Source organism: Podarcis filfolensis (assembly GCF_964270895.1).
Source record: "Podarcis filfolensis genome assembly, chromosome: 14".
NCBI classification, from domain to species: domain Eukaryota; kingdom Metazoa; phylum Chordata; class Lepidosauria; order Squamata; family Lacertidae; genus Podarcis; species Podarcis filfolensis.
The window spans coordinates 36,635,826-36,660,624 of NC_139616.1; the positions used below are offsets into that span (position 1 = coordinate 36,635,826).

The window sequence follows — 24,799 nt, forward strand, 5'->3', positions numbered from 1 at the left end:
CACTTTGTCTCTGTCTCCTTCTCGTCCTCCTCCTCCCCCCTTCCTCCTCTTCCTCCACATAGGATGACAGTGAAGCTGGGCGAAAGCAGCAGCAGCAGCAGCAACACCAGCACGACTACTACTGAGGAAGGCTTGAGGAAGCTGGGCAAGCGAGCAGGTGAAGAAGAGTCCCTGGAAGAAGGAGCAGGCGAAGGAGGAGAGGCAGCTCCCAGCACCAGCAGCACAAAGGAAGAAGAGGCCATCACTCAAAGCAACACTAACCGGGGGCCCTTCTTGGCAACCTCCACTTTGCCCCAAGCCCCCTCGTCCTCCTCCTCATCCTCCTCCTCTTCCTCCGTCCAGCCTGCCCACAGCAACGACCAGCATCATTTCCTCAGGTCCAGTGTCAGACCTCAGAGCAAGAGGTTAAGGAAGGATTCTCAGGCATCCTGCGCAGTTGGAGGTGGCAGCAGCAGCAGCAGCAGCAATGCAACCGCTGCTGCATCAGCAGCAAAAGGAAAAGGTACAGTATTGACCTCGCACCCCTCCTAAAACACACATGCCACGGGGAGGAAGGGGCCTTTGGCATCCGTTGCCAGTTTTGTCCCCTTGACGCCTTGCTTGGGTGATTGTTCTTGCTTTGCGTTTCTGCCACTGCTTTCGTGCATCCCAAGGTTTTTCGCTTGACAAATCTGTAGTTTTGTTTATTCCCCATATGCATAGAAAAGGGATCAGGAGCCTCTTACTAAAGGACATTTTTTAAAAAAATCCCTGGAGGGGGTAGCATTGCTGCTGCAGCAAAAACAACCAAGTCTTGTGGCACATTTATTATAACATCACATTTGTGGACCAGAGCCCACTTCAGCAGATGCATCTGATGAATTTGACTCTAGTTCACAAAAGATTATGCATTAATCAGTTCATGAATTTTTAAGGCATCACAAGACTTTGCTTTTGCTTTAACTAGCTATGGTAAGCTTTAAAAGCCATGGTCAGTTGATTGGGGTGGGGCTATTAAGTTAGAATTGAGCTAGAGGTTTGACTCCCTGATTCCATCCTGAGTAGTCCCTCAGTCCCTAGCATTTGGCTTTTTTGTCATTTCAGTTGTTACCAAATAACTAAGTACAGTGGTACCTCAGGTTAAGTACTTAATTCGTTCTGGAGGTCCGTTCTTAACCTGAAGCGTCACTTTAGCTAATGGGGCCTCCTGCTGCTGCCGCGCCACCAAAGCATGATTTCTGTTCTCATCCTGAAGCAAAGTTCTTAACCTGAAGCACTATTTCTGGGTTAGCGGAGTCTGTAACCTGAAGCGTATGTAACCTGAGGTACCACTGTAGTATTTATTGTCCTTGTCAAAAGTTTATTTGTGAAACTAGTTGTGATAAAAGATTTAATTCTGGGGCATGTTTGGTTGTGTATGACACTAAGCCATAGTTTATTGAACATTGGTTTGTTAAACCATAGTTTGTTTGATCAACCATGCCCTCTCTAGAGGCTTCACTAGGCTTTGATTACTTCCATTGAACTGCATTCTGAAGCTTAGGAACCTTGATTGTTTTAACTATTGCTTGATGTTTTATACAAACTCAGCACCTTCCTTAACCATGGTTGGTTTGTTCACTCCTACCTTAAGCACTAATTAAGTCACAAAGGCATGAGGCAAGAGCATCTTGAAAACAAAGTAAGCCATGGCTTGCTGGTTGTCTATGGGACAACACCTGGTTTGATAAATATACTGTGGCTTGGCATTGCTGCATAAGTATCATAACCCATACTGCTTTATGCTCTTGATGAGTGAACCTTTTATGTGTTTGTGTTAAGCATGGTGGATAGCTGAACAAATTCTTGTTCTTGAGGATATACAGCCCTTATTCATTGCCATCTAACTCCATATTGTGTTGGTTGGTTGGAAGGTAATCCCCAGTACCAATATTTGACTTAAGGCAGGCATAGGCAAACTCTGCACTCCAGATATTTTTTGGGACTACAACTCCCATCATCCCTAGCTAACAGAACCAGTGGTCTGGAATGATGGGAATTGTAGTCTCAAAACATCTGGAGGGCCAAGTTTGCCTATGCCTGGGCTAAGGTTTCATTATAAAGAACTTTCTACATCCCAGGACTTATTTTATTATCAAATTGCCTTTATAGGAAAAAATTAAATATATAAGACTTTTTTAAAAAAAACAACAACACAAAAATGGTAATGAGCAGCTTTATCTGTTAAAAAATAAATCTGCCCAACATATATTGGATGCTGAGATACCTATTTTTTAACAATAATAATAATAATAATGCTGAACAGAAGCACATTTCATAAGATGCTGCCTATTTATGCAAACCATCTAAATGCTGGAAGATTTCTTTTAAATAAGAATTGCAGCACCCTTTATATAAATATGTATTATAGAAGTCATTAATGAAGATATTGATGAGAAGTCTGATGTCAGATCATATTCCCAAAATCCAGAGGATTGATCTCAATATTTTCTCATCACACAATTGGTTCTGTTTTAATTTACTACCAGGGCAGCGAGTACAAAAGCTTGTGGATTCATTGGGGAAATAGACATTTTGATAGCAAACCCAGTAAAAGGGAAAAATGATTCCATCATATTGTGCAGAAATCCCATTTTGGTTGCTTAGTGTATTTCTCCCTTGCACTATTTCTTAAATATGCATCCATACACCAGCCCCATGAAATCTTTAGCCCCAATCCAGTGCTGGTCGCACTAGTAGCCCCTTACATAGATGCTCATTCCCATCTACAACAAAAGACACACCTAGCCATATTAGTGGTGTCTAGATAAGCATCTCATAACATATTTGCATTTTCTGTTTGTGTGCAAGCTTATCCTCCATTGGCACTCTATTGTTGAATTGGGGCATTTTCCTTTAAAAGAAGGTTTTGATAATCTGAAGTTGATCTAATTTTTATTTTATTGTTTACAATTAAGGAAAACTTATAGGATTCAGCAGTATGCAAGCTGATCTGATTATTGGTAATAATTAGGAACATAGGAAGCTGACTTCTGTGAAGTTAGATGTCCAACTAGCCCAGTATTGTCCACTCTGTCTGGCAGTGTCTCCCATCATCTTCAAAAGAGGTATTTCACATCACCTGCTACCTGATCCTTCTAAATGAAGATGTCAGGGATCGAACCTTGGAATCCTGTGCTCTTCCACTATGCTATGGTCCGTCTCCAGTGTTTTTTTAATTGCACTGGGCAACTTTTACCCCTGTTTCTACAGAAGCCACATTGAATTGTATGGCAGTTCTGCAGAAGTGCAGCCATGTTCTTGTGTAGTTTGTGCAGAGCTATGCCACATGCTGTGTCCTTAGGAAAACTGTGCACATAGGCTCTGGAAAGCAAACAGATAGATATACAGGAAACCATTGGTTTGCATCTTGTTTTGTTTTTGCCGTCCTGTTGCTGAAGAGACAAGCTTCTTTTCAACTTACCTCTTCAGCGGTGGCAAAAATCTCAAGTAAAATTTTCTGTTTGTCCTTCTGTGTGTGAGTCCATGAGTTAGTGAATTCTGAATCCTAAATTTAAAGACAGACAAATTGGCTAATCTTTAAGCCTAAATTTCAATATTGCAGATGTTGACGGGTGTGATTTCCATATATGTGTCTGTGTGTGATATATCTTATAAATTAATGATACCCGTGTGAAATTCACGAACTAGACTCTCAGACAGGCATGTTTTAATACAGGGGGCGGCAAGGTTTACCTCACCTGGGCTGGTTCACTCCAGCGGAGATCCCTCCGTGGGCCGGATCGCACGTGCACCCGCAATTTCCGGCGTCTGCGCAGACGCGATTTCCTGCACCGCGGAAGCGAGTCCCCGTATCGCACTGTGCTGGTTTAGTGCAGCACGCCGGGACTCACCGCGTAGGCAGCTCAGTTCGGGGGTGGCTCGTGGGCTAGTTAAACGACCCCCGTGGGCCGCTTGTGGCCCATGGGCCTTAGGTTGCCGGCCACTGTTTTAATAGTTCCTATATTATATTTGTCCATGTAAAGCTATCTGTATCTGCAAAAGTGCATCATTTTTAAGCGCCTAACAGTCTTTGGACTTTCTTTCAATCATGTAATGAAGCATCAATGAGCATTCTTTAAAAAACCCAACTTGGGTAGTTTTTTCTGTCAATATCTTGGAGCTTTGTTTTGGCTTGATCTGATTCTACCTGCATGCAACAATAGTGGCTCCTCATGGGAATGCACATTCCCCTTAAAAAGGATTTCTCTAGCCAGGACAGTGAGTCAGGATGAACCTGTGATGAGGATGCATATCCAGAGGTGTTTCAGTTGTGTGTGTTCAAGCCCACTTTTGCACACCAATTTCCCTTGCCAAAACGGGGTTTGTGTTAACTATTTTATCTTTCAGAATTTTAGCATATAGATCTGTGGGATGCTTTCAAAATTCAGCATACATGCTTACTTCAACTATGGTACACCTGACAACACCAGATTTTTTTTGTTATAGCTGAGAGAGAAATACAAAAAAAAAATAATGAATTGAGCTTCTGCAGTAAGTGTCATGGGACACTTCTCTTTGCCTTCAACTTGCCCCTTTCTGTTCTAGAATGCATTTCCACTTCTTAGTTATCAATTTGTAGATCTCAAAACAGGTTTTCCCTCTATTTCTGGATTTGATCACAGCATCAGTGCAAGTTGTAGGCAAGGTAGAACTGCATGGCCTCCACTAGAGCTGTCCTTCAGAATCCTTGCTTTGCCCTTGTGTTCTAGTGGAATTAGAAGCCATTCTTATGTTTATTTAGCAGACAAATTGTTCAGGAAGATAATTTCACATTGTTTTTCAGGGAGTGCTCCTTTTAAAATCCATATATATGTCTTCTGGGAATGTTCAAGAGAGGTGTCGGGAGAGAACTAACAACATGCTCATTAAACCTAGTGTTTAATTTTAAGTGGTTGCTAGCTGTATCCCACTGGTTTGAGCTTGATTGTGTCTTAGTAATGAACAACCCTTAAGTGATGTGTTCTTGTGATATTTATATTTAGAGCAACCTCTGATAGGTTCGATAGCCGATTGTAAGTTTTAAAAAGTGCTAGGTTACAGTATTATTTTTATTTCAAGTATTTCTATTCTGCTTTTCATCAGAAATGATTTGGAAAGCAGTTTGCAAAGTAAACTCAAAATGAGATAATGTGATACAATATATAAAACAATAGAATATAATCAGAATTCCACTTGCTCACTGCACTTCTACTCATTGCCCACAAAAATTCCACACTCATCTTTCAATCAACCTACACTCATTCACCTACTAATGCACACTCCTTCAGTTTCAACTATTATGGTAAAATAGAGTTAAATGAAGAAAAATGTTCAGTACTCCATGGGATGGGGGTGAGAACTGCATCCCTGTTAAATCTTTACAGATTTCCTGCTGATCAAATTTTATACACTGTTCTCCTTGTCAGCCATGGCTTTTCAGTACGTTTTTTGTACTCCTTTATCTCTGATTCTGTTCACATGTATTGCTAAAATTACTGCAGTGTGTGATAACAGCAGCCCCACCCCCTATATTTATATTCTATAAATATTTCAGAACCAATAGTCAAGTGTCTTTTAAAATTTTAAATTTTTGGACATGAATTGTGAATATTTTTATCAGCATAATTTACTGTGTTTTCTGTGGTCAGGAATTGTTTCGGATCATAACCCTTCCCATCTCTGATTCGTAGTTGCAAGAGATCGCTACAGATACTCATCTTGGTGTGAAGCAGGGGTGAGGAATTTGTAACCCTCCAGATGCTGAACTCCAGCTTCCATCAGACTCAACCAGCATGGCCAATGGTCATGGATGATGGGTGTTGTAGTCGACAACATCAGGAGAGCACCATGTTGGCAACCCCTAGATTAGCCCTTGGCTGAATTGTTCTTATGCCTTATTTTACAGTAGTTGTGGAATGCCATTTCAGACATTTAGAATGGCTTGAAGCACAAGATGTACTGCTTTATGAAAAAAATGGCTGACAACTCACTTGGGGCGTGTTCTCAGGGGGCATTTCACTGATGCTGAGCTCTGTTTTAGTGCTACATTTTGTACAGCTGTCTTGCCACTTTCTCTGTGTGGGTTACAAAGGCTACATCGTGCCTAACATGTAGCATGTGAAGGCACAGATTTTGTCGTGCCCTAATAGACAGCTAGTCGGTGCATCTGTACAAAAGTATCCTAGCAGTAATCTAACCTTTATGTTTACAAATCTTTGGGGCCAGAATCCTAAAAAAAACCAGGCTGATGAAATTCCATTTAGTCAGCATTAAGTATCCCATGTATAGGATGCAATCTTGGCTTATAAAGAAAATGATACCTATTGAGTCTGTGGATTGTAAATCTCACCCTTTTAGAATTACATAACTTTTCTGCTTCATAGTTTTGAACAGGCAATGGTATAAAGCAGTGTCATTTCAGATGTATTCATATTCATTGCTAAGACCATTTGAAACCAAGATTACCTACTGATTAAGTGAGCTTTACACACACACTGTTCCAAAGTGGAAATTTTCAGGATTCTGATAGAAATCAGCAAGGTAATCATGTGCATGCCAAAGAGGTGAGTGTTGCTCACCTCTCTTTAGCACAATGTGCAGCTCCACCCCCACCCACCAAAAAGAAATTGCAAGATACAAAGTTTAGATGCTTTAAAAGGGGCAGTGGTTAATTCCAGAAACAGAAAAGGAATTATCCAGGAAGTTTCTTTCCAGAATTTTGAGGGTATCTGTTGTCCCTTTGTTGTTGCTGATGTTCATTTGCTTTAAAGCGACCTGATCTTTATCTTCGAATTTTAAAAAGCAAGTTTGTCTCCTGGCTCTTAGATTTCAGTACCCACTGAAACTGGCATATAGTTATGACAGAAGATCTTATTTTTAACACGTCTTCCGCTGGAAACTATCCAGCTTTTAGGTGTTCTTGAGTTGCTTTAACTGTTGTTTGTTCAAACCTCCTCTCTACTCAGCTGAATTCTTTCATTATATTGATAGTCTCCCCTCATTGCTTTATCTCTCACTCTATCCGCCACCCTCACCCCCCCCCAATATTTTGCAAATTATACTTCATTAATTCAACATAAAATGACATTTCCCTCTTGGCATTCTTGCACTAAGTTGGAAGGTGATACCTGTGTATTTTTAATGTGTGGCTCTATTCTTTCCTGTGTGATATGTTCTACATTTTTCATTGTTGTTTTCAGTTTGAATGACTAAACTGAATCACTGCTGGTATATACACCAGTAGATGTGGTGGTGCTGTAACAGTGATTGCACCAGATACTAATTATTTACGAGCTGGACCAGTTCTTTATGCCAGTAGGCGTTGGGCCTGGCATGGTATATATCTCGATATAGCACTTTTAAATTCCACACACCCGCCCCCCAGTCAGTGCTGCATTATGAAACCAGTGTTATTATAAAAGTGTGTATTATAAAAGTAGCAGCTCTAGGCCTAGCCAGTAAGAACGTCCCCTCTAACTCTTGGAAAAACCCAGTTTTATGAAAATCATGAGCCAAGTGAGCATGTTAACCTGTTCAATAAATTTAGTACGGGCATGATCTTCGTTTTTTGAAGAAAGATAAGTCAAGTGCAGGTCTTTGTACAGAGCTGATAGATATCACTCGTTGAGAATCTCTGGTGAGCAATTTGTGAGAAAGTTATTTCTGATGAATGTGTAGCATAGCTACCTTGCGAAAATTTTAGCTTCCCACCCACCCTCTTAGAAGCGTCGTGAGACACCTGGCAGGAAATGCGGCAGTTCAATTCCCTGTCACATCCTCTTGTGACCAGGAAACTTCTCTGCTGAAGCTGTAATTCTCGTCCAGTGGTGGCTTCCCCTAGGATGCCACTGCATTGTGACATGTAGATGGAGACTTCTACCAGAAGTGGGCAAGTCTACTCTTTTGAGAGCCCCACCCTCCTTGGACATCACATTCAGTGCATCTTGCATGCGACAGTAATGCCAAAAAGAAGTGGCATTGGGCCTACAGCCAATCTGCCACTGCATGCATTTACTTATTTTTTATTTTATTTAAAAACATTGTTACCCACCCTTCATTGATACTGATAAATTATAAATATCTTTTTCTATAAAACAGCATGCTTAAAAAAACAAAAAACACAGGCAGCTAAAACAGTCACCCTTTCAGAACTAAAATGAGTAAACAGGTGTTTGGCACCCAAATGACAACAATGTTGCTGATTGTCTTGCCTGTAAGAGGAGAGCATTCCACATACTGGGCTCCACCACAGAGAAGGCTCTGTGAAACTTGCTAGCGCTTTCCTCCCCAACATCCATTGTAGCTTTGGAAACTGAAAATTTTGCTGAGAAAGTAGCTTTCTGATAGGAGGGTTTGTACATGCCTGAAGGAAGGATGCATGAGAGTTCCCTCTCTAGAAAAGTCTGTTGCTTTAAGAGTGCTAGAAATGGGCTTAATGCATTTCAACCTCCTTACTCAGTTTTGTTATCCCAGCCCATTAACCAGCCATCACTTTTCCAGAATTCCTTTATAGTAACATTTGGAATCTACATGATTTCTTACCTTTAGGAGACAGAAAATACAGGAATTTGCCCTTTATAATTATGGGGTAAATGACAAAGGTTTTCAGTTCAAAATGTACTGTAATTTTTAGTGTCTTCTGGGTAGATATGGTTAGGATTGCACAGTGCGTCTTATTGAATCCCAGGTAAGTGGGGTTAGGATTGCAGCCTTAGCCAACAATTGACTTAGTCAACAATAGATGACCCTTGGGGTCCCTTACAATTCTCTGAACGTTTTTTTATTTAATATATATTTTAACAGAATGAAACTGAACACTTAAAAATTCTGTAGTTGTAAAAATAATAATTCTTTTTTTAAAAAAAGATTTATACTCTTGCTTTTCAATCATTGGTTTTTGAAACTCTCAAATTTTCATTATTTCTGCAGTGCTACGAAGTGTTTCTTGTGAATTACGTGGTGAACTTAGTCTCCTTTAACTGAGAATGTGTGTGGTGGTGGTCTTATTTACTACAGGTGCAGATAATGGCGGGACTTCCTCTGGCAATTCATCAGGAATCTCTTCCAGCACCCCAGCTGGTAGCTCAAAATCTACTGCCAGAAACCTGGGCTCATCAGCGGGAGAAAAGGAAGAAGGCAAGAAGGTTAGACGTCAGTGGGAATCATGGAGCACCGAGGATAAGAATACTTTCTTTGAAGGCCTCTATGAGGTGGGTGTCCTCAAGTGATGTGTTTCGAAGATCAAAACTGGATGCTATGTTTCATTCAAAGGTTGAATACTTGAGTGCTATGTCAAAACAAGCAGAGCTCTCAATATTGCCATGGGTTCTTCTCATGCTTGGGGTTCCAGCCCTGCCAAATTCTACTCTATTTTATTCCTCACCCTGTTTACCATATTCCCCTCCCCAAGCAGACACTAAGCATTCTGTGGCTACTTAGCATGTTCAGTTCTCATTGGGTGGGGGTATCTTCCATGAACCTAGTAGTTTTCCCGTCTATTGTTATCCTCTTGTGTTCCATTTTGGTTACATAAGGATTGACATCCAGGCGGTGAAATAGCTTTTAGTTGTTGTTTTTTTACTGAGGATAGTATAAATAATTTTCCCCCAAGTTACTTGAAACTATTATTCTCCTTTTAAGCCAATATCCCAGTCTCTCTGTGTACCTTATACTCATGCGTCTATGGTGTTGTCTATATCTTCAAATGCCTATTCTGGGAAAGGTCATTGGACCATGATAGAGAAGATCCACAACATGCATTTAAAGCTCATCCAATGCACATTTAAAGCATGTGACTCCCCCCCCCCCCGAGCTATCATTCCTAGCATCCCTAACTGCAGATCCCAGTATATTGGACGCTTTTGTAAAAATGCTTTCATAATCCGTTAGCTTCTGCAGATTGCCTATCGGAAGTGGGTGTGTCTGTAACTGTGAAATCCATACATCTCTGATAAATCATCTGCAACAAACATGAATAATAATTTGGATGGCTAGTTGCCCGATTTTTACATTCGGTAGAAAAGTATTGGTATATTTGCTTTTTCAGCACGGAAAAGATTTTGAAGCAATACAGAACAACATTGCCCTGAAGTATAAGAAGAAAAGCAAGCCAGCAAACATGGTGAAGAACAAGGAACAGGTTCGGCACTTCTACTACCGCACCTGGCACAAGATTTCCAAATACATTGACTTTGATAATGGTGAGCATGCTGTTAGGTTTGGTTCTGTGGTTGGTACAACCAGACTATACTATATTGTCCATAAAAAACTTGTAGAATCAGGGAGGGTGGGGGGGACCCACTAAGGTTATGTACCTATGCATGGTTTTCATGCTGAAGCTGAGGATGTTTCATTCTGGTTAGTGCCTAGAGGGGAGACTAGCCGGGGATCCCATGGACATCACCTCAAGTTCCATGCTGAAAGAAAGGTGGAATATAAAAGTAATGAAATGTTTTTGAATAAATGATTGAGCAGGGGGACACTGCTTGGATTCATTGTGTATCACATTATTGTGTGACACATAGCCTCTTCATATCCCTATAGTTGGCTGGATGTTGCAGACCAGGAGTCCTACAGGCACCACTGTCCTGCAGTGGTGGAGTAAATTGGTAAAGTCTGGGGAACCTGTAGACTCGGCTCCCATTAGCCATTTGCCAGGGATGATGGGAGTTGTAGTCCAGCAGGATCTGGAGGGCCACAGTTTTCCCTTCCCTGCATTAAAGCTGGGCAGCATGGTGCTCCCCACCCCTTTTCCAAGGGCTCCTTACTACACTTGAGGTTTTGCACTGAAGTGTTAGACTGAAATTGAGGGAGGCAGGCATGCACTATGACAGCTTTCATCAACTTGGTGCCCTCCAGATGTTTTGGATTACATCAGATCTATGCTCACATCAGACCCAAAACATCTGGAGGGCACATGCTTGACAAGTCTGCCCTAAGACCACCAGCACGTTAGGGAAGTTTTCAGCTGTATGGGAAGTGCCAGCACTGTGGCAGAATGTTTCATTAAAATGACATTGCACTTCCTTTTTTTCTATAAATGCAAGGCATTTACAATAAATTAGAACATCAGAAAAAAGTCAGCAAAACACACTAAAATAGCCTAGTCCTTCAACAGTCTGCACCAGGATGACTAATGGCAGACCTTTAATGAGAAGTGTATAGCTTGGTCTGTGGGCTAAAATAGTGAAAGCCCTGCCATTGTACCATTTTGCCCTAACCTCCTTCATAGAGGCCAACTTGCATACCTTCAAAGGGTTGGATATACCCAATTTTTGAGCGCTGAATCCACCTTGAATACACAAATCATGAACTACTGGGATTTGAGGAGTGTGTGTGTGTGTGTGAGAGAGAGAGAGAGAGAGAGAGAGTTGTATGTGTATAAAATATGAATATTTTGGAGACATCATTCCCATTAACCTGTGATTTCAAATGTGAAATCTGGTACTAGAATAGACTAGTAATTATGACAGCCCTTTTAAGTTGGTTTTTGTCCAGGTCATTAAAATACTGGAAAATCTGTTCGTTAGCACATTCTGTCCTAAAATCCAGCTGCAAAATAAATAGGATCTTTACATTACAGCACACTTGTTGCTGTATACCAATTATACCAGTTAACTTTTGTATATATTTAGTTTGTCTCGGGACCTAAGAATTCTTAGATAAGGGAGTATTTAGTATCTGCTGGCTTAATCATTCTCTAAGTGAATAGTGTTTTTCTTTTCCCTTAACACCTGTGGTTTTCTTTCTTTGCAGTGTTTTCTCAAGGGCTGAAAAAATCCTCCCTGGAGCTCTATGGCTTAATTTGTTATGGGGAGCTAAGGAAGAAGATTGGGGGCTGTAAGTACACAACATTTTAGTGCCATGAAATTAGAAAGTGTTTGGGGTTTTTTCTGTGCTGCCGTGGAAGACTCCTTTCCAACTCTCCTCCCCGGATGTTTCTGGTGCCCTTATTTTTCATTATAGCTTTCTTCGAGTATTTTTCTGTGTGTCAATACTGCTTCAGAGGGAGATTTCTGAGCATAATCTTTTAGTTTGCTCTTTCATGCAGAGTACAAAACAGTAAAACATAAAATATACAAGGACACAAAAAGAAAATACAGAAGGAAGCTTCTGTTGTTTTCTAGGTGTAATTCACATACAGTGAGAGATCTGCTTGTCCCTGCATAACAGAAAGATAATGAATGATATGTATATACAATACAGCTTCCTTCAAAGTCGAAAACCTGGGATGATGTCTGTCTTCAGATTTGGGATATAAAAATGAAATACCTTCTGAGTATCCCATTTTGGTTTTAGCTCTGTCAGCAACAGACTATAATTTTGTCTAGGCTATACAATTTTTTGTTTTTTATTTGATTTTTCTATATACTCTGGCCATACTTAACTGGCGTATCATAGAAGCTAAAATCATTGCCTTGTTTAACCTTTTAGGTAATGAAGTTTACTTTGGACAAATCAAAAGTTAAATCAGTGGTGGGAAATGTGTGGCCCTCCTGTTATTGTTGGACTCAAACTCTCCACAGGCCTCAAAGGTCGGTGCAAAGGCTCCCTGGGATTGCACTTGCAAAGGCTTGTGGGAATTGCTAGATGCTGTTTTCGCTCCATTTTTGCTGTATTTGTGCTCTTCTTAGGGCCGTTTTTGCCCCTTTTCGTGCCACTTCTGGGTTTGCAGGAATGCTTGCGTGCGCCGTCGCACGTGCCTTGAATGCACATAAATAGGGAGTTGCTTGAATATCGTTCTCTTCCATGTACTGGCTTTCTCCACCTTCATTTTATCCTCATTGCCTAGCTGATGAGCTAGGCTAGCCTAAAAGTAGTGCCTGACCAAAGATCGCCTACCGAGTTTCATGGCTGTATGGGGATTTGAACCTGGCTTTCCCCAATCCTGGTCCAACACCATAATGACTGCACCACACAGATTTCAACACACACACACACACACCCTCTTGTGTGTTCAGAATACTGTAATAAGCTTGCATTCATCCCTTGGCCCAAGCCATCCATCTAAAGGTGTATATTCAGAGCAAAGCAATAAAAAGTGTGCATTTCTCTTACAGCAGAGAACAATCCTTCCTCTAGCACACACCGTTTCTTTGGTGTCTCCTGCTCAGTGACTTTCTGAACTCCCAGTTTCTTTCTTTCATAAGTATTCACATTTTGTCAGCAGGCTCTCCTACAACAAGACTTGTAAAGGCTGCAAGCTTTCCATAATACTGTGCTGCCTTGGTAACGGATTTGGTGCACATAAGACAGTTGCTTTTGCATACTGGCTTTGTTCAGATGACATAATAAATCATGGAACATGTCTAGGTGAGCGTTAGGCTTGTGCATTCTTCTACCCCCCTTCCTTTGGCACGGCTACAAGGAGATCAGCTTTTTCTATCTTTTTTGATTAACCACAGATTGTCATGTCATCCCAACAACCCGCGGTTAATCTTAACCATGGTTTGTAAAGCTGGCTTCTTTAATCAAAACTATAGTTAAAAATAACGACTCTTTAAGGTTCAGTCATGACACGTAACTGGTTAATTGAAATTGGGAGCAAAAGCATCTATTCTCATTACAGCTATACTAAAGGAGGTGTTAGGAGTGCAGAAAGCTAGGCTTCTTCCTGTCACAGTAAACCATGGCTCATGTCCAAACACAGCAAGTGGAGCCAGCCTCACGGGGGAAATTATAGCGTCTGCATTGGTAAATGCCTGACTCTCTATCCCATGTGATCCCCTTCTGTCTCCCTTCCAGTCTCCAACTCTTTCCTTTCATCTTTATGCATATATCAACCCACCATTTCCCCTTTCTCCTGCTAATCATTACTCCTCCTTTCAGAACACCTTCCTCTCACTTTCAGAAGAGGAAATGTTTTTTAAAAAATGAATTATTATTCAAAGAGTCATGGATTCGTGTTTTTTTCAGAGCTCTGTGGGATGGTAGGAATATTATGTTTGTAGTTCTAAATTTTTTTTTTACTGTTTTGATGTACATGTATGTGTGTGTATACATTCTTTAGAATAGCTTCAAACCTCTTTGTTAGATGTTAGTCAAAATGACCTGCTTGATCTGTTTTTGTTTTGTACTTAAAGGTATGGATGACAAAAATGCAGCTAAACTCAATGAGCTTATTCAAGTTGGGTATGTTTTTTCTTTGCTTTTAAGCATTATCACTGTACAATGTCTAGCTTTTGAGGTGCATTATTGTCTCAGGTTGTGAAGCTACTCTAAACATGTCCGGCCTGAAAAGCACGATGCACACAGATGTTGTTGTTATTCCATCCCAGAGCTCTAAGGCAGCAATGGGGACTCCGTGGTCCTCCCAATGTTGTTTGACTCCAACTCACATCAGCCTTAGCCAGAAAGAATAATGTTTGAGAATGATGGAAATTGTAGACCAGCAGCATCTGGAGGACTACAAGTTCTCTACTGCTCCTCAAAGGAAATGAATTTACTACTTTAGGTGTGTTATAAAATTGCTTTATAAGAGCAGGGAGAACTGACTAGTTTTAAAGAGTTTGCTGCTGTTGCTTTGACCTTCTGAAACTACAGTTCAGAAGAAATCACTATGCTAAACCTGAGATGCTATTTTCACTTAATGAAGAACAATAAAAGCGTTACATTCTCTTGTATCCTGAAAAAAAGGTTATAAGTCCTTCAAAGGTGCCTTAACATAATCACAGATTTAAAGCACACACGTGTGTGTGTGTGTGTGTGTGTGTGTGTGTAGGTATAGGTATAGGTATAGGTATACACACACTACATACACATTACAAGTTATCGGGGTCTTTCTCACAGAGCAGCTGGTGATAGATAGCCTTATTGGCGAGGGCAATTCAACTGGAGCAGGAGTGGGATCGTGGCATTGTCTGCCTGCTTCCCACTCCTCCTGGGATCTTTCCCCAAGGGCAGTTGATGGTAGTTAGCCTAGTGGTAGTGAGGAGGCAGTCAAGCTAGAGTAGACTAGTAGATTTCTTTGCCTGCGCTTCTCACTCTGATATGTATAGGCAATTTTTTTTGCTCAGATTGTTAATAGTGCAGCCTTCGTGCTCCACAAACAGCAGGAGAAGAATAGCTCCCAAGCAACCATACTGTGCTAAGAACAAGACATCACAGTAAAAGAAAGCTCACGTGGCTGGATCTCTCCATCTGTAGCAAGTTGAATCTCCCACCCACACCCTTAGTTGGATGCAGCATGAAGTACAGCTTCTATTTCTGCTTCTCGCCATGTTGCAACATTGTTCTGCATGGCATTTGAAAGAGTACTCTCTGCAAGCGCTAATTATGTTTTCTGAAGGATCAGCACAGATGCCATATGGGTTTCACGGTGTCCCAATATGCTGAATCAGATTAGTGGACACTGGTAATTGGTGACAAGGTGAAGAAAAATAATAGCACTGACTACAGTTCTCTGTAGGTTACTGTGGCGTTTTCTGTTGCTTCAAAACTACGGATAGTGTGATACCTCAGTAAATCTCCCAGAAACAAGTATTCAAGTCACATTCAGAGTTGCCGTGCATGCTTCTGGTGCCCTCAATTGTCCCATTCTTTTAACATTTCTAGGGCTACAACCGTACGCTACAAAGGGAGGAATCTTCGCATCAAAGCCCCAATGTGCAGGGCTCTGAAGAAACTCTGTGATCCAGATGGTATGTAAGAGGCTCTGGGAGAAAAAGAGGGTTGAAACAGATCATGAAGGGAGAGACCCAGCGTTAGAAACTGATATATGAAGGCTAGTAGCTGAATGGCAACTGAAACCTAGGTTATGGGCACAACAACGGAATGTCTAGGTCCTCCTTTCCTTCCACTCTGCAGTTTTAACCAGAAATCATAGGCACAATACTGCGTCCCAGAGCTCAGAAACTGCTCGCGCTAATGAAATTCCCTGTTGCAAAATGCATCTAGAACAATGGAGAGATCCAGTTGTCTCTCCAGGTCAACTCACAAAGCAAAATGTGTATTGAACTGCCCTGAGACCTCTGAAGAAGAAGAAGAGTTTGGATTTGATATCCCGCCTTTCACTCCCTTTAAGAAGTCTCAAAGTGGCTAACATTCTCCTTTCCCTTCCTCCCCCACAACAAACACTCTGTGAGGTGAGTGGGGCTGAGAGACTTCAGAGAAGTGTGACTGGCCCAAGGTCACCCAGCAGCTGCATGTGGAGGAGTGGAGATGCGAACCCGGTTCCCCAGATTACGAGACTACTGCTCTTAACCACTACACCACACAGGCTCTCAATGGCTCTGGATACAGTGTGGTATATAAATTCAATAAAGAATAATAATAATTGCGGCTTGAGTGGACCCATGCAGGGTTTGGTGCATGCTCTAGAGGTTGTGTGACTCCTTGAGGTGTGAGAAGGGTGTGATTCCTAGTTTCTACATACACTTATGCTTTCATAAGTGGCTTGAGAGGTGACAACAAATAAATGGGCTTTGAGCTTTGTGAGGTGGTCTTTGGTGACAATAGAATTGGTTTAGGAAAGTGACTATAAATACATCTAATAAAACTCCATTGTGTAAAACATGGTATCAATGTTTCTCAGCCTCCTTTATGTAGTCCATTTTGTTGATGATAACGACCACTCCTCCTTTGTCTGCCTTCTTAATTATGATGCCAGTATTGTTTCTGAGGCTGTGGGTGGCCTCACACTCTGTACAGCTCAGATTGTGCAGTATATTTTGCTGATAACTTCAGCTTGGGTGTGACAGCAGAAGCACCTTACATGAAAAACTAATCCAGTGTTCCAGGCATATGGAGTGGCAGCCCAAGCAGAATTCTTCTTCCTGTGGCGTTAAGAAGTATTGTTGTGTTTCAGTGAGCTCTCCACTGGCATGTTGAGAAGATGGTAGAATTGTATTGATGCACTGCTTGGGGTCATGGCAGAAATATTTCTTGAGTCATGGATGAAAGGGTCAAAGGTTTTCTCTTACTAGTTATTCAGTTTTAGTTAATATACGACTAAAAACCTTTTTTTTATTATTAGTGTTTCTGTTAGAAAATCATCTCCCCACTCCTCATCCCAAGAATACTCTTATGGATAATTTCCTGTGCTCTCTGGTGAATGTCAGGTGATAGGATAGCCACCTCTTATTTGTGGGAATAATTCAGGAATTTTCACTGCTTCTTCCCTCAGGCATTAGTGATGAGGAGGATCAGAAGCCAGTGCGTCTTCCACTGAAGGTCCCCGTGGAGCTGCAGCCACGGAATAATCATGCATGGGCCCGTGTGCAGAGCCTGGCCCAGAATCCACGTCTCAGGTTTGTGTGTGTGTTGTGCATAACTAAAGCTTGAGAGCTGAATTTTGAATTTCATTGGCACAACCTATAGACTACTTTAGCCACTGCTAGCAAACAAGTGACTCCATCGCCTGGATACCTGTTACTGTTTTGTATACGGTGATTTGTTCATTAATGCGAATAGAGCCTGCCTTTGCACATCACAGCAAACCATAGAATGGTTTATTGTGAATGTGGAGATCACTTCTTTTTTTGCTCCTCCCCTATCACAATACCTGGCATTGCATTGCATGTGAACCTGGGGATCATAGTTACTTTTGCTCCAGACACACCAATACAAAGAACAAAACCTGTCTAGACTCATCAAGGATTGTTTGGAGCAAAGCAAACCATGATCCCCAATTTGGATATAACACTAAGCCAGGAATGGTTGCTTGATGTTCTTACAGTAGGAAAGGAGAAAAGTGGGGGGCATTTGTACATTCATAGTCAACTGTTAGCTGTGGTGGGAATGCAGCTGGTATTCTTTTCCCCTTGCTCCAATGAATGGGAAATTAGGGAGTACATGCCCATCTGCAGAGAGAGGGAGTCTGTGCTTTACTTAGCTTGTACTGTGACTTCTATACTACATTGTTAGTGGGAAATCATTTGCTGACTCCTCTGTATTTTTTTTTTTTTTTTGTCTTCCATGGCTTGCCAGGATGATCGTAGAGTTGCATCGTAAGGTATCTAGCCTCATTGAGTTCCTGAAACAGAAATGGGCTCTCCATGAGGTGCGCATTGTATCCTTTTTCTTGCTCAGAAATTTGTTTTGCCTTTTGATTCCGTGTTCTGGGGACAGCGCTTGACATAACTAGCCTTCAAGTTCTTGAAAGCCATTACTGTTCATTAGACCCTTACTGTATTTATGAGACAGGGTGCAGGATCCCAGGCCCTTGAGACCCTCTATTGGTAGGAGACTTCCCCAGGTCATGCCCCTCACCATCCCTGCTCTGCACCCTTCCTAAGCACTCTTGCCTGGCTGGAATGTATCACTGAACTGTGATAATGCTTCCTACTTACCTAGATGATGGATGGAGAGGTGTGGGGCTGGTGTATGTGTGTTGGGGAGAAATCTCAGGGCTTTCTGTGAATAGAATGTAGACTACTATATCACACATTTCTTGTTATGCTCGCTTTTGTCCTTTGGCCCTACCCTGCACTGGCATGCAGCCCCTGGAATGTCATCCATAGGGGAATGTGGCCCTTTAGCTGAAAAAGGTTTCCTGCCTATGTTATAAAATATTTCTCACTTGGGTCTGTGGGTGTGTGGACTGTAGAGAGACTTTCTCTCCTCGTTTAAGTGTTGCTGTGTTCCTTAATGTCCTGTATTTAGCGTAAAACACTAGCAGAAAGGCAACTACAAGACTCCAGGGATTCTGAAGCAAGTGGCAGCTATTCGGAAGAGAAAGTGATGCTCCATCTCTTCCCAGGAGAGAACTGTACGCTTACACCCCTCCCTGGGGTTGCCAGGGTTGTACACTCCAAAGCTTTCTGTACAGTGCATTGGCAGGAATCCGGCCGATGCAAGCAGAATACAAAAGACTCCCTCTTGCTGCCGCCGGCCCAAATTCTAGGCATACAGAGCGGTCAGGGGACAGCCAGAGGGCAGGTGAAATACCCTCGGGGAACAGAAGGCAAGGGTGGGACCAGGGCCGAGAGCACTACAGAAGCAAGTAGAAACACTCAGTCCACATTTGAGGCAACTGCAAATGCTGAGGACTGCTCCTCAGAGGCTGGGCTTACCGAAGGAGCATCCCTGTGTCTCAGTGTTGCACATAGTCTTGATAAGCCACTGTCTGGGCTTCAAGATCTGAGTGGGAGTCTTGAAAAGCCGGTTCCCACAACCCATTGTGCTGAGGGTAGGGAGGCACCAGCCGTTGCACTGGCGACTGGGTCATCTTCTGGCAGTCCAAACTGTGACTGCGGCAGCATCCCCCCTGATTTGGAGGAGCTCTCTCTGCTTGACCCATTTCCTCGGTACATGAAATCTTGCCAGGACCTTATTGTCCCAGAGAAGTGTCTTTGCACAGATAGACTGAATGGGAAAGATTTTGCCTTGGCAGGGCACTCCCCTCCCGGGAGGCTCTCGTCTGGGAGCACAGAGGCTGGCAGCCTCAGTCCCGCACAGCTGGCAAGAGGTGGGGTGGCATTGCCCAGCTGCGGCCCATCCAGAACTGAAACTCAGGCCCTCCAGTGCTGCGGACCACAAACGGAAATGTGTGCTAAGGAGCTATCGGACGTAGTAATGGAGGACTCTCAGGAGAAGCCCAGCACCTCACTGCCGCCACCGCTGCCACCACCACCTCAGGGACAATTGGTCGCAAAGTCTCTCAAGGATGACCCAAGCCGCCTTGTGCAACAGGTCAGAGAGGAGGGATGGAGCCTGCGGACCTCTGAGAGCCTTACCTTGGCTGAAGTCTACCTCATGATGGGCAAACCGAACAAGCTACAGCTAGAGTACGATTGGCTGTCTGTCTTGGGGCCGGAAACCCAGGATCCTGGGGAGCAGATGCCTGAACCTAAATCTGTTTCTCCATCAGCCACCTGTCACAAACAGAAACTCCTCAACTGCCTCTTAAAACTCATCTCCACTGAAGTTAACCCCAAACCAGTAAGTATAATTTGCATTGATGCTAAGAACCACCGTCTTCCAGTTTGCACAGTTTTTGGTCCTCAAAAAGGCACAAAGGGGTTAACTTCAGGAAGAAGGCAAGGGATAAGGGGGTCTTTGTGTACACCCTGGAGAGACCTTCCCGTTTTTTATTTCTGCCTTATAGAGAACAGCAGGGTAACTGCTGCTGTTCAGCTACTTTTTGGGAGTAGCTTATAGACATTAAGCCTCATAGCAAAAATTAAAAGTGGTTTTTAGAGTACTTTCCAATGTGGTAGTGCCCATAGTTCTGTGGAGCTCTGATTCATATGGCCTCCTGCCCCTCATCTGGTGTTCTGTTTCCTCTTTTGACTGCCTTCAGGGTGCTTTAGAGAAGGAAGAGACCACATCCACCCTTCCAACCCCACTGTATCTCTATGCTGCCAGTCAGCTAACAGCTTGGGAAAGGGAGCCCAGCTCTGTGCCCAGCAAAGAGACTAGCAGGTCATATTCTGCAATAAAGTCCCTCAGCAAGGGGACATGTAGGGCCTGGAAGTTCCATTGCACTGTGCTGCAGCCTCCATTGGAGGGATCTCTACCATTGCCCTCCAGCAGCCATAGGGTGCTGGGAAATGCCCTCTGCACGACTATGAAAGAGAATATGAGAATGAGTGCTTTGTATTTGCTTGACACAAGACTGGAGGAGATAAAATTTTCAGAATACATAATTTTTTCTACTATAATGTTAATGGCTGCTTATGTTTTTATTGTTTCTTAGCTGCTCCTCCTCATAAACTGACAAACCCCAAGAGATGCTAAGTTGCTTATAGTGCAGCAGAATTAGCTCCATATGCAGCAAATTTTACAAAGAAAATTTAAATTGTAATTACTCTCTACATAAAATCTGTACTTCTAATATACCAAACGTGGTAATTTTATGGCAACCCAAATTATGCATGATACATTTTATGTTCCTAAAATAACAAAGTGGTTTTCAATTTGTAAAGAGTGTGAAAAAGAATCACTGCCTGTTTTTCTGTTTCCCCCACAATTTCTGTCTCTTCCCCCCACCAAAAAAGAGAAAAAGATTCCCACCCTCTTGACCATGGTTTCAAAATTTCCAGAAATTTTACAGGTAGGATAAAGTGAAAAGGAGTGGTGGGTCTTTTTGATGTTGCTGGATTGTAGCTTCCATCATCCCTGACCATGGGCCATGCTGTCTCCTTGCTGATGGGAGCTGGAACCCAACAACATCTGCAAGACCACATGTTCCCCACCCCGGTTTGCATAGACACACTACCCATATCTATGGCAACGTCCTCCTCCTCCCCCCACTTTCTTCCAGCATGCAGCTGTTGGGATTCAACCATTTTCTCTTTCTTTTCAGATCCCTGAAATGAACTCTGTTGCAACATCTCCCATAAAGCCCACTCAAGAGGAGCATGCTCTGACCCCTCCTGGCAAGGTTATTGCCGTCAGCACCCGGAGTCCAGGCTGTGCACGCAATCAGCCTGCCCTTCACAAGAAAACCTTTCCCCCCAGTATCACCTCCAGTTCCTCAGGTGAGTCGTTGAGATGAACTGGTTCTGTGTAGCCCTAAGACAAAGTATTAGTTTTCAGCATTTCTACCGTTCAGGAAAACATTGGTCTGCCATGGAGTCCTGACACATCTGTAACAGAATCTCTCTGTTTGCAGAGGACTCCAGAAATGTTCTAGGCTGCATGCTTACTTCACTCAGGGTACAGGTTTAGGTGGGCTTGGCTGTTGTCCTGCATAAACATAGAAAGCATTCTGACCCCATGCCCTGTTGCTGCTCATGATAGATGAATATTGGAAAAGTTGGACAAGTTGTCTTTCAGGGAAGCTTCTCTGCTTTTACTGATCTTTTTTTGAGGAACCTTGTTAAGCTTCTGGGGATTTTTCTGCAGAAAAATTGCAGAGTAGTTGAGATTGTCTGTGCTTGCTTGATTTGTTTTTCTGATGTTGATGGCGATAGAGGCTATTTTGACCAAGGCCAAAACCAGCCTAACAAGGCCCTAGCTTGGACCCATGATTTTCATTATATACTGCTGCAGTCTATTTATATTTCACTTTAAAATCATCAGTTATAAAGGGGCTCTTCTCAGTGACCTGGCCCATGATTTTCATAATACAGTGCTGCTTTGTTGAACAGGAAAAAAGCATAAGTGGTCCACAGGGATCCCAATAGCCCCTGTGTATCCATTGAGCTGTAGGTCTGTACTCTGAGGGAAGACAACTGATTTTATCTGAGATGAGGCAGGAATAATGTGGTGGGGGTTTTGCGCAGGGGGTCCCTTCCAACGCTGTAGTTCTGTGATTCCTCAGCTGTTTGTTCCATGAAACGTCATGATAAGGCTACTCAGTTTCTGAATAATTTGGCTCACCCTCCCTAACAACAAATGTGGATTGGTGGAAGAATTCTTTGCCTCCAAAGATTTCTAATTGGAAATTGCACTTGACTAATTCCCATGAATGCTTGTCTTTTTATTGACCCTACCAGGTTTGAGAAATCACTCTGGACCTCTCTTGGTGGCTGGTCCTTCAGGTTCCACGAGTGCAGATGCAGATGGTGGCCTCTTTGCTGTTCCCACAACTCTCCCACCCAACAGCAGGCACGGGAAGCTTTTCTTGCAAAGTAAAGAAGCAGAGCTAACCTTCCGGCAGCGCTTGGATACAATCAGTGTAAGTTTTATTTATTACTGTATACGTTGAACTGTAAGGTGTGCAGATGTGATCAGGGTGCTCATAAGGAATAAATACAGCTGCCCCCAAAACCTGCAGATCAAGAGAGAATTTATTCCATGCCACAAACCAAGTCACCCTGTTCTACAGCATTTCGATTTTGGAAATGCTTTATCTTCCTAATCTGTTTTAGAAGGCCCTGGAGTTAGGCTGATCTGTGTTTGGTAAAAAGCTTGGTTGTAGGGACACAACGCGGGTTTCAGCCTAGAAGGGGACTAACCCATTCCATGGTGCTCTCTTGCTTCATTGTTTCTTTATAAATGGGGTTGAAATGCTCAAGTCCTCCTACATACTCCACAGGCAGAAGCATTCAGCTTTCAATGAGCTGCCTCTGGTGTGGGGAGCCACCACTGCCCTAGAGTTCTGCCCTGCCTCATGTGCAGCAACAGGGTCTGCACTGTCTGCTGCCTTTGGTTCAGGCACCTTCAGCCTGAACTTCCCTTCCCAAGATTACCTGCATAGGATGGGTGGAGAGCCATGGGGAAGCAGGTGTTCAAGAGTATAGAGAAGGTGCATTAACACAACGTATCCCTGCCAATCCAGGCTGCACTTTTTAGGTGGCTAACAAAGCCTCAAGTCTCATGCCTAATGAGCAAAATGATGTGTGTTACAAGTTCCCTTTGTTTCTCTTCAGATGCAATCTGATTTCTTCTTGCCAAAGCCGAGGAAACTGCATAACAGACATCTGCGAAAACCACTGGTAGTACAGGTCAGTGGAAAGACTAATTGAAATGTATCTCTTGCATGTCGGGTAGTTTCATCTAGTAGTTTTCATATGACCTTTTTTCTTTTCTCTCCATCCACATGGAGAGTTCCTACTATCTCCTGCAATTCAATGGTCTGCTTTTTATTGTGCAAACATTGCCAGAGACTCTCAACTAGTGCTAGCTGTTTCAGTATGTGTTTCAAATGGGACTCATGTGAATACTTGCAAGGAAATGTTGGGAAACCAGAGAAAGCATTTCTTTATCATGTCAGATGGGTCAGTGTGCGAGACCTGCATCTTCTCAGAACTCGTTGCTGGTGTTTGATTCAGACATTGTAAAGGCATGCATCTTTGACCATCCTCTAGTGCAAGAATGAGGAACCTTTTCCCACCCAAGAGCCCCATTCCCTTTTGGGCAGCCATGCACAAGCTGCATGCCAGTGGTAAAACCAGAGGCAAAAGTGGGTAGAGCAGTATCCCTAGTCTAGTGTGTGATGGAAAAAATTAATGTTGGTAGCACCCCTGAAGCATCATAAATGTACCATATGATGCTTTTCCCTGTGGTCATGTGGGAGATATCCAGGATACCTGTCCTAGCCCCACCCCAACCTAGGAAATAGAGGGAAACATGGTCTAGGATCCTAAAATGTTGCCTGCATGACCAGCAGAGGATCATTCATGGTAAGTTGCCAGTGCTGCATTTCCTAAGTTGTTCTTTTTAAAGGCGTCTTGCCTTGCCTTTTTCAGAGAACGCTGCTACCCAGGCCATCTGGAAATTCCTCCCAGCACGTCTGTTCCTTCTCCATCTTATCAAACTCTTCTGCAACAGGTGAGCTTCAACTGTACATACTCCAAACAGGGTGTTTAGTTTACTCTATGAAAGACTAGTGAAATACTCTTCCACTAGTTTCAGCCCCTCCCTCCCTACCAATGAACCCTTCTATCCATGGAGTATTTTACAGCCCTTTCTGTGTTTTACCACCCCAACAGCCCTGCAAGGTAGGACACTATTTTACTTGCTGCTGCATGTGAATGCAACCTCCTCTCTGAGGAACCTGGAATAGCAAGCACACTTGCAGGGAAGTAAGTCCCATGGAAATCTGTGGATCCTGTTTCTCAGCAAATTCTGCCCCATTAACACCCCTGTGAAGTGTGTAAAGATTAGAGGTTCACAAGACTTGAATATTTTGAGGGCGTAAGCTTGTGTTCCTCCTGTTTCTTGCCTATAGTTCCACTTAATTTCCCAGAGTTCTTCCTCTCATGCAGAAGGATAATATTGTCAGTAAAAAAATATTGTCAGTAAAAACAATATTGACAGTCAAAAAAAGCTGGATTTGCTTTGACAGTAGACATGACACTTTGTTGTGGACTCTCCTTCGCTGGAGGTTTTTAAGCAGAAGTTGGATGGCCACTTGTCATGGATGCTTCAGTTGAGATTCCTGCATTGCAGGGCGTTGGACTTTATGACTCGG

General features: G+C 42.8%; 1 protein-coding gene across 5 annotated transcripts in view; it reads left to right on the forward strand.

Annotated features, from left to right (window-relative positions):
• CRAMP1 (cramped chromatin regulator homolog 1) overlaps window positions 1-24,799 on the forward strand; it is a 42,071-nt gene that overhangs the window by 3,115 nt on the left and 14,157 nt on the right. For all 5 annotated transcript variants that reach the window (XM_083584865.1, XM_083584863.1, XM_083584867.1 and 2 more), the window contains exons 2-14: window positions 63-502; window positions 9,016-9,209; window positions 10,046-10,199; window positions 11,755-11,838; window positions 14,082-14,130; window positions 15,553-15,638; window positions 17,123-17,246; window positions 17,926-18,007; window positions 18,601-19,878; window positions 21,245-21,419; window positions 22,380-22,561; window positions 23,256-23,330; window positions 24,075-24,156. In XM_083584865.1, coding sequence (XP_083440991.1) covers window positions 64-502; window positions 9,016-9,209; window positions 10,046-10,199; window positions 11,755-11,838; window positions 14,082-14,130; window positions 15,553-15,638; window positions 17,123-17,246; window positions 17,926-18,007; window positions 18,601-19,878; window positions 21,245-21,419; window positions 22,380-22,561; window positions 23,256-23,330; window positions 24,075-24,156 — 3,004 coding nt within the window. In that variant the 5' untranslated portion in view covers window position 63. The remainder of the gene's footprint in view (window positions 1-62; window positions 503-9,015; window positions 9,210-10,045; window positions 10,200-11,754; window positions 11,839-14,081; window positions 14,131-15,552; window positions 15,639-17,122; window positions 17,247-17,925; window positions 18,008-18,600; window positions 19,879-21,244; window positions 21,420-22,379; window positions 22,562-23,255; window positions 23,331-24,074; window positions 24,157-24,799) is intronic.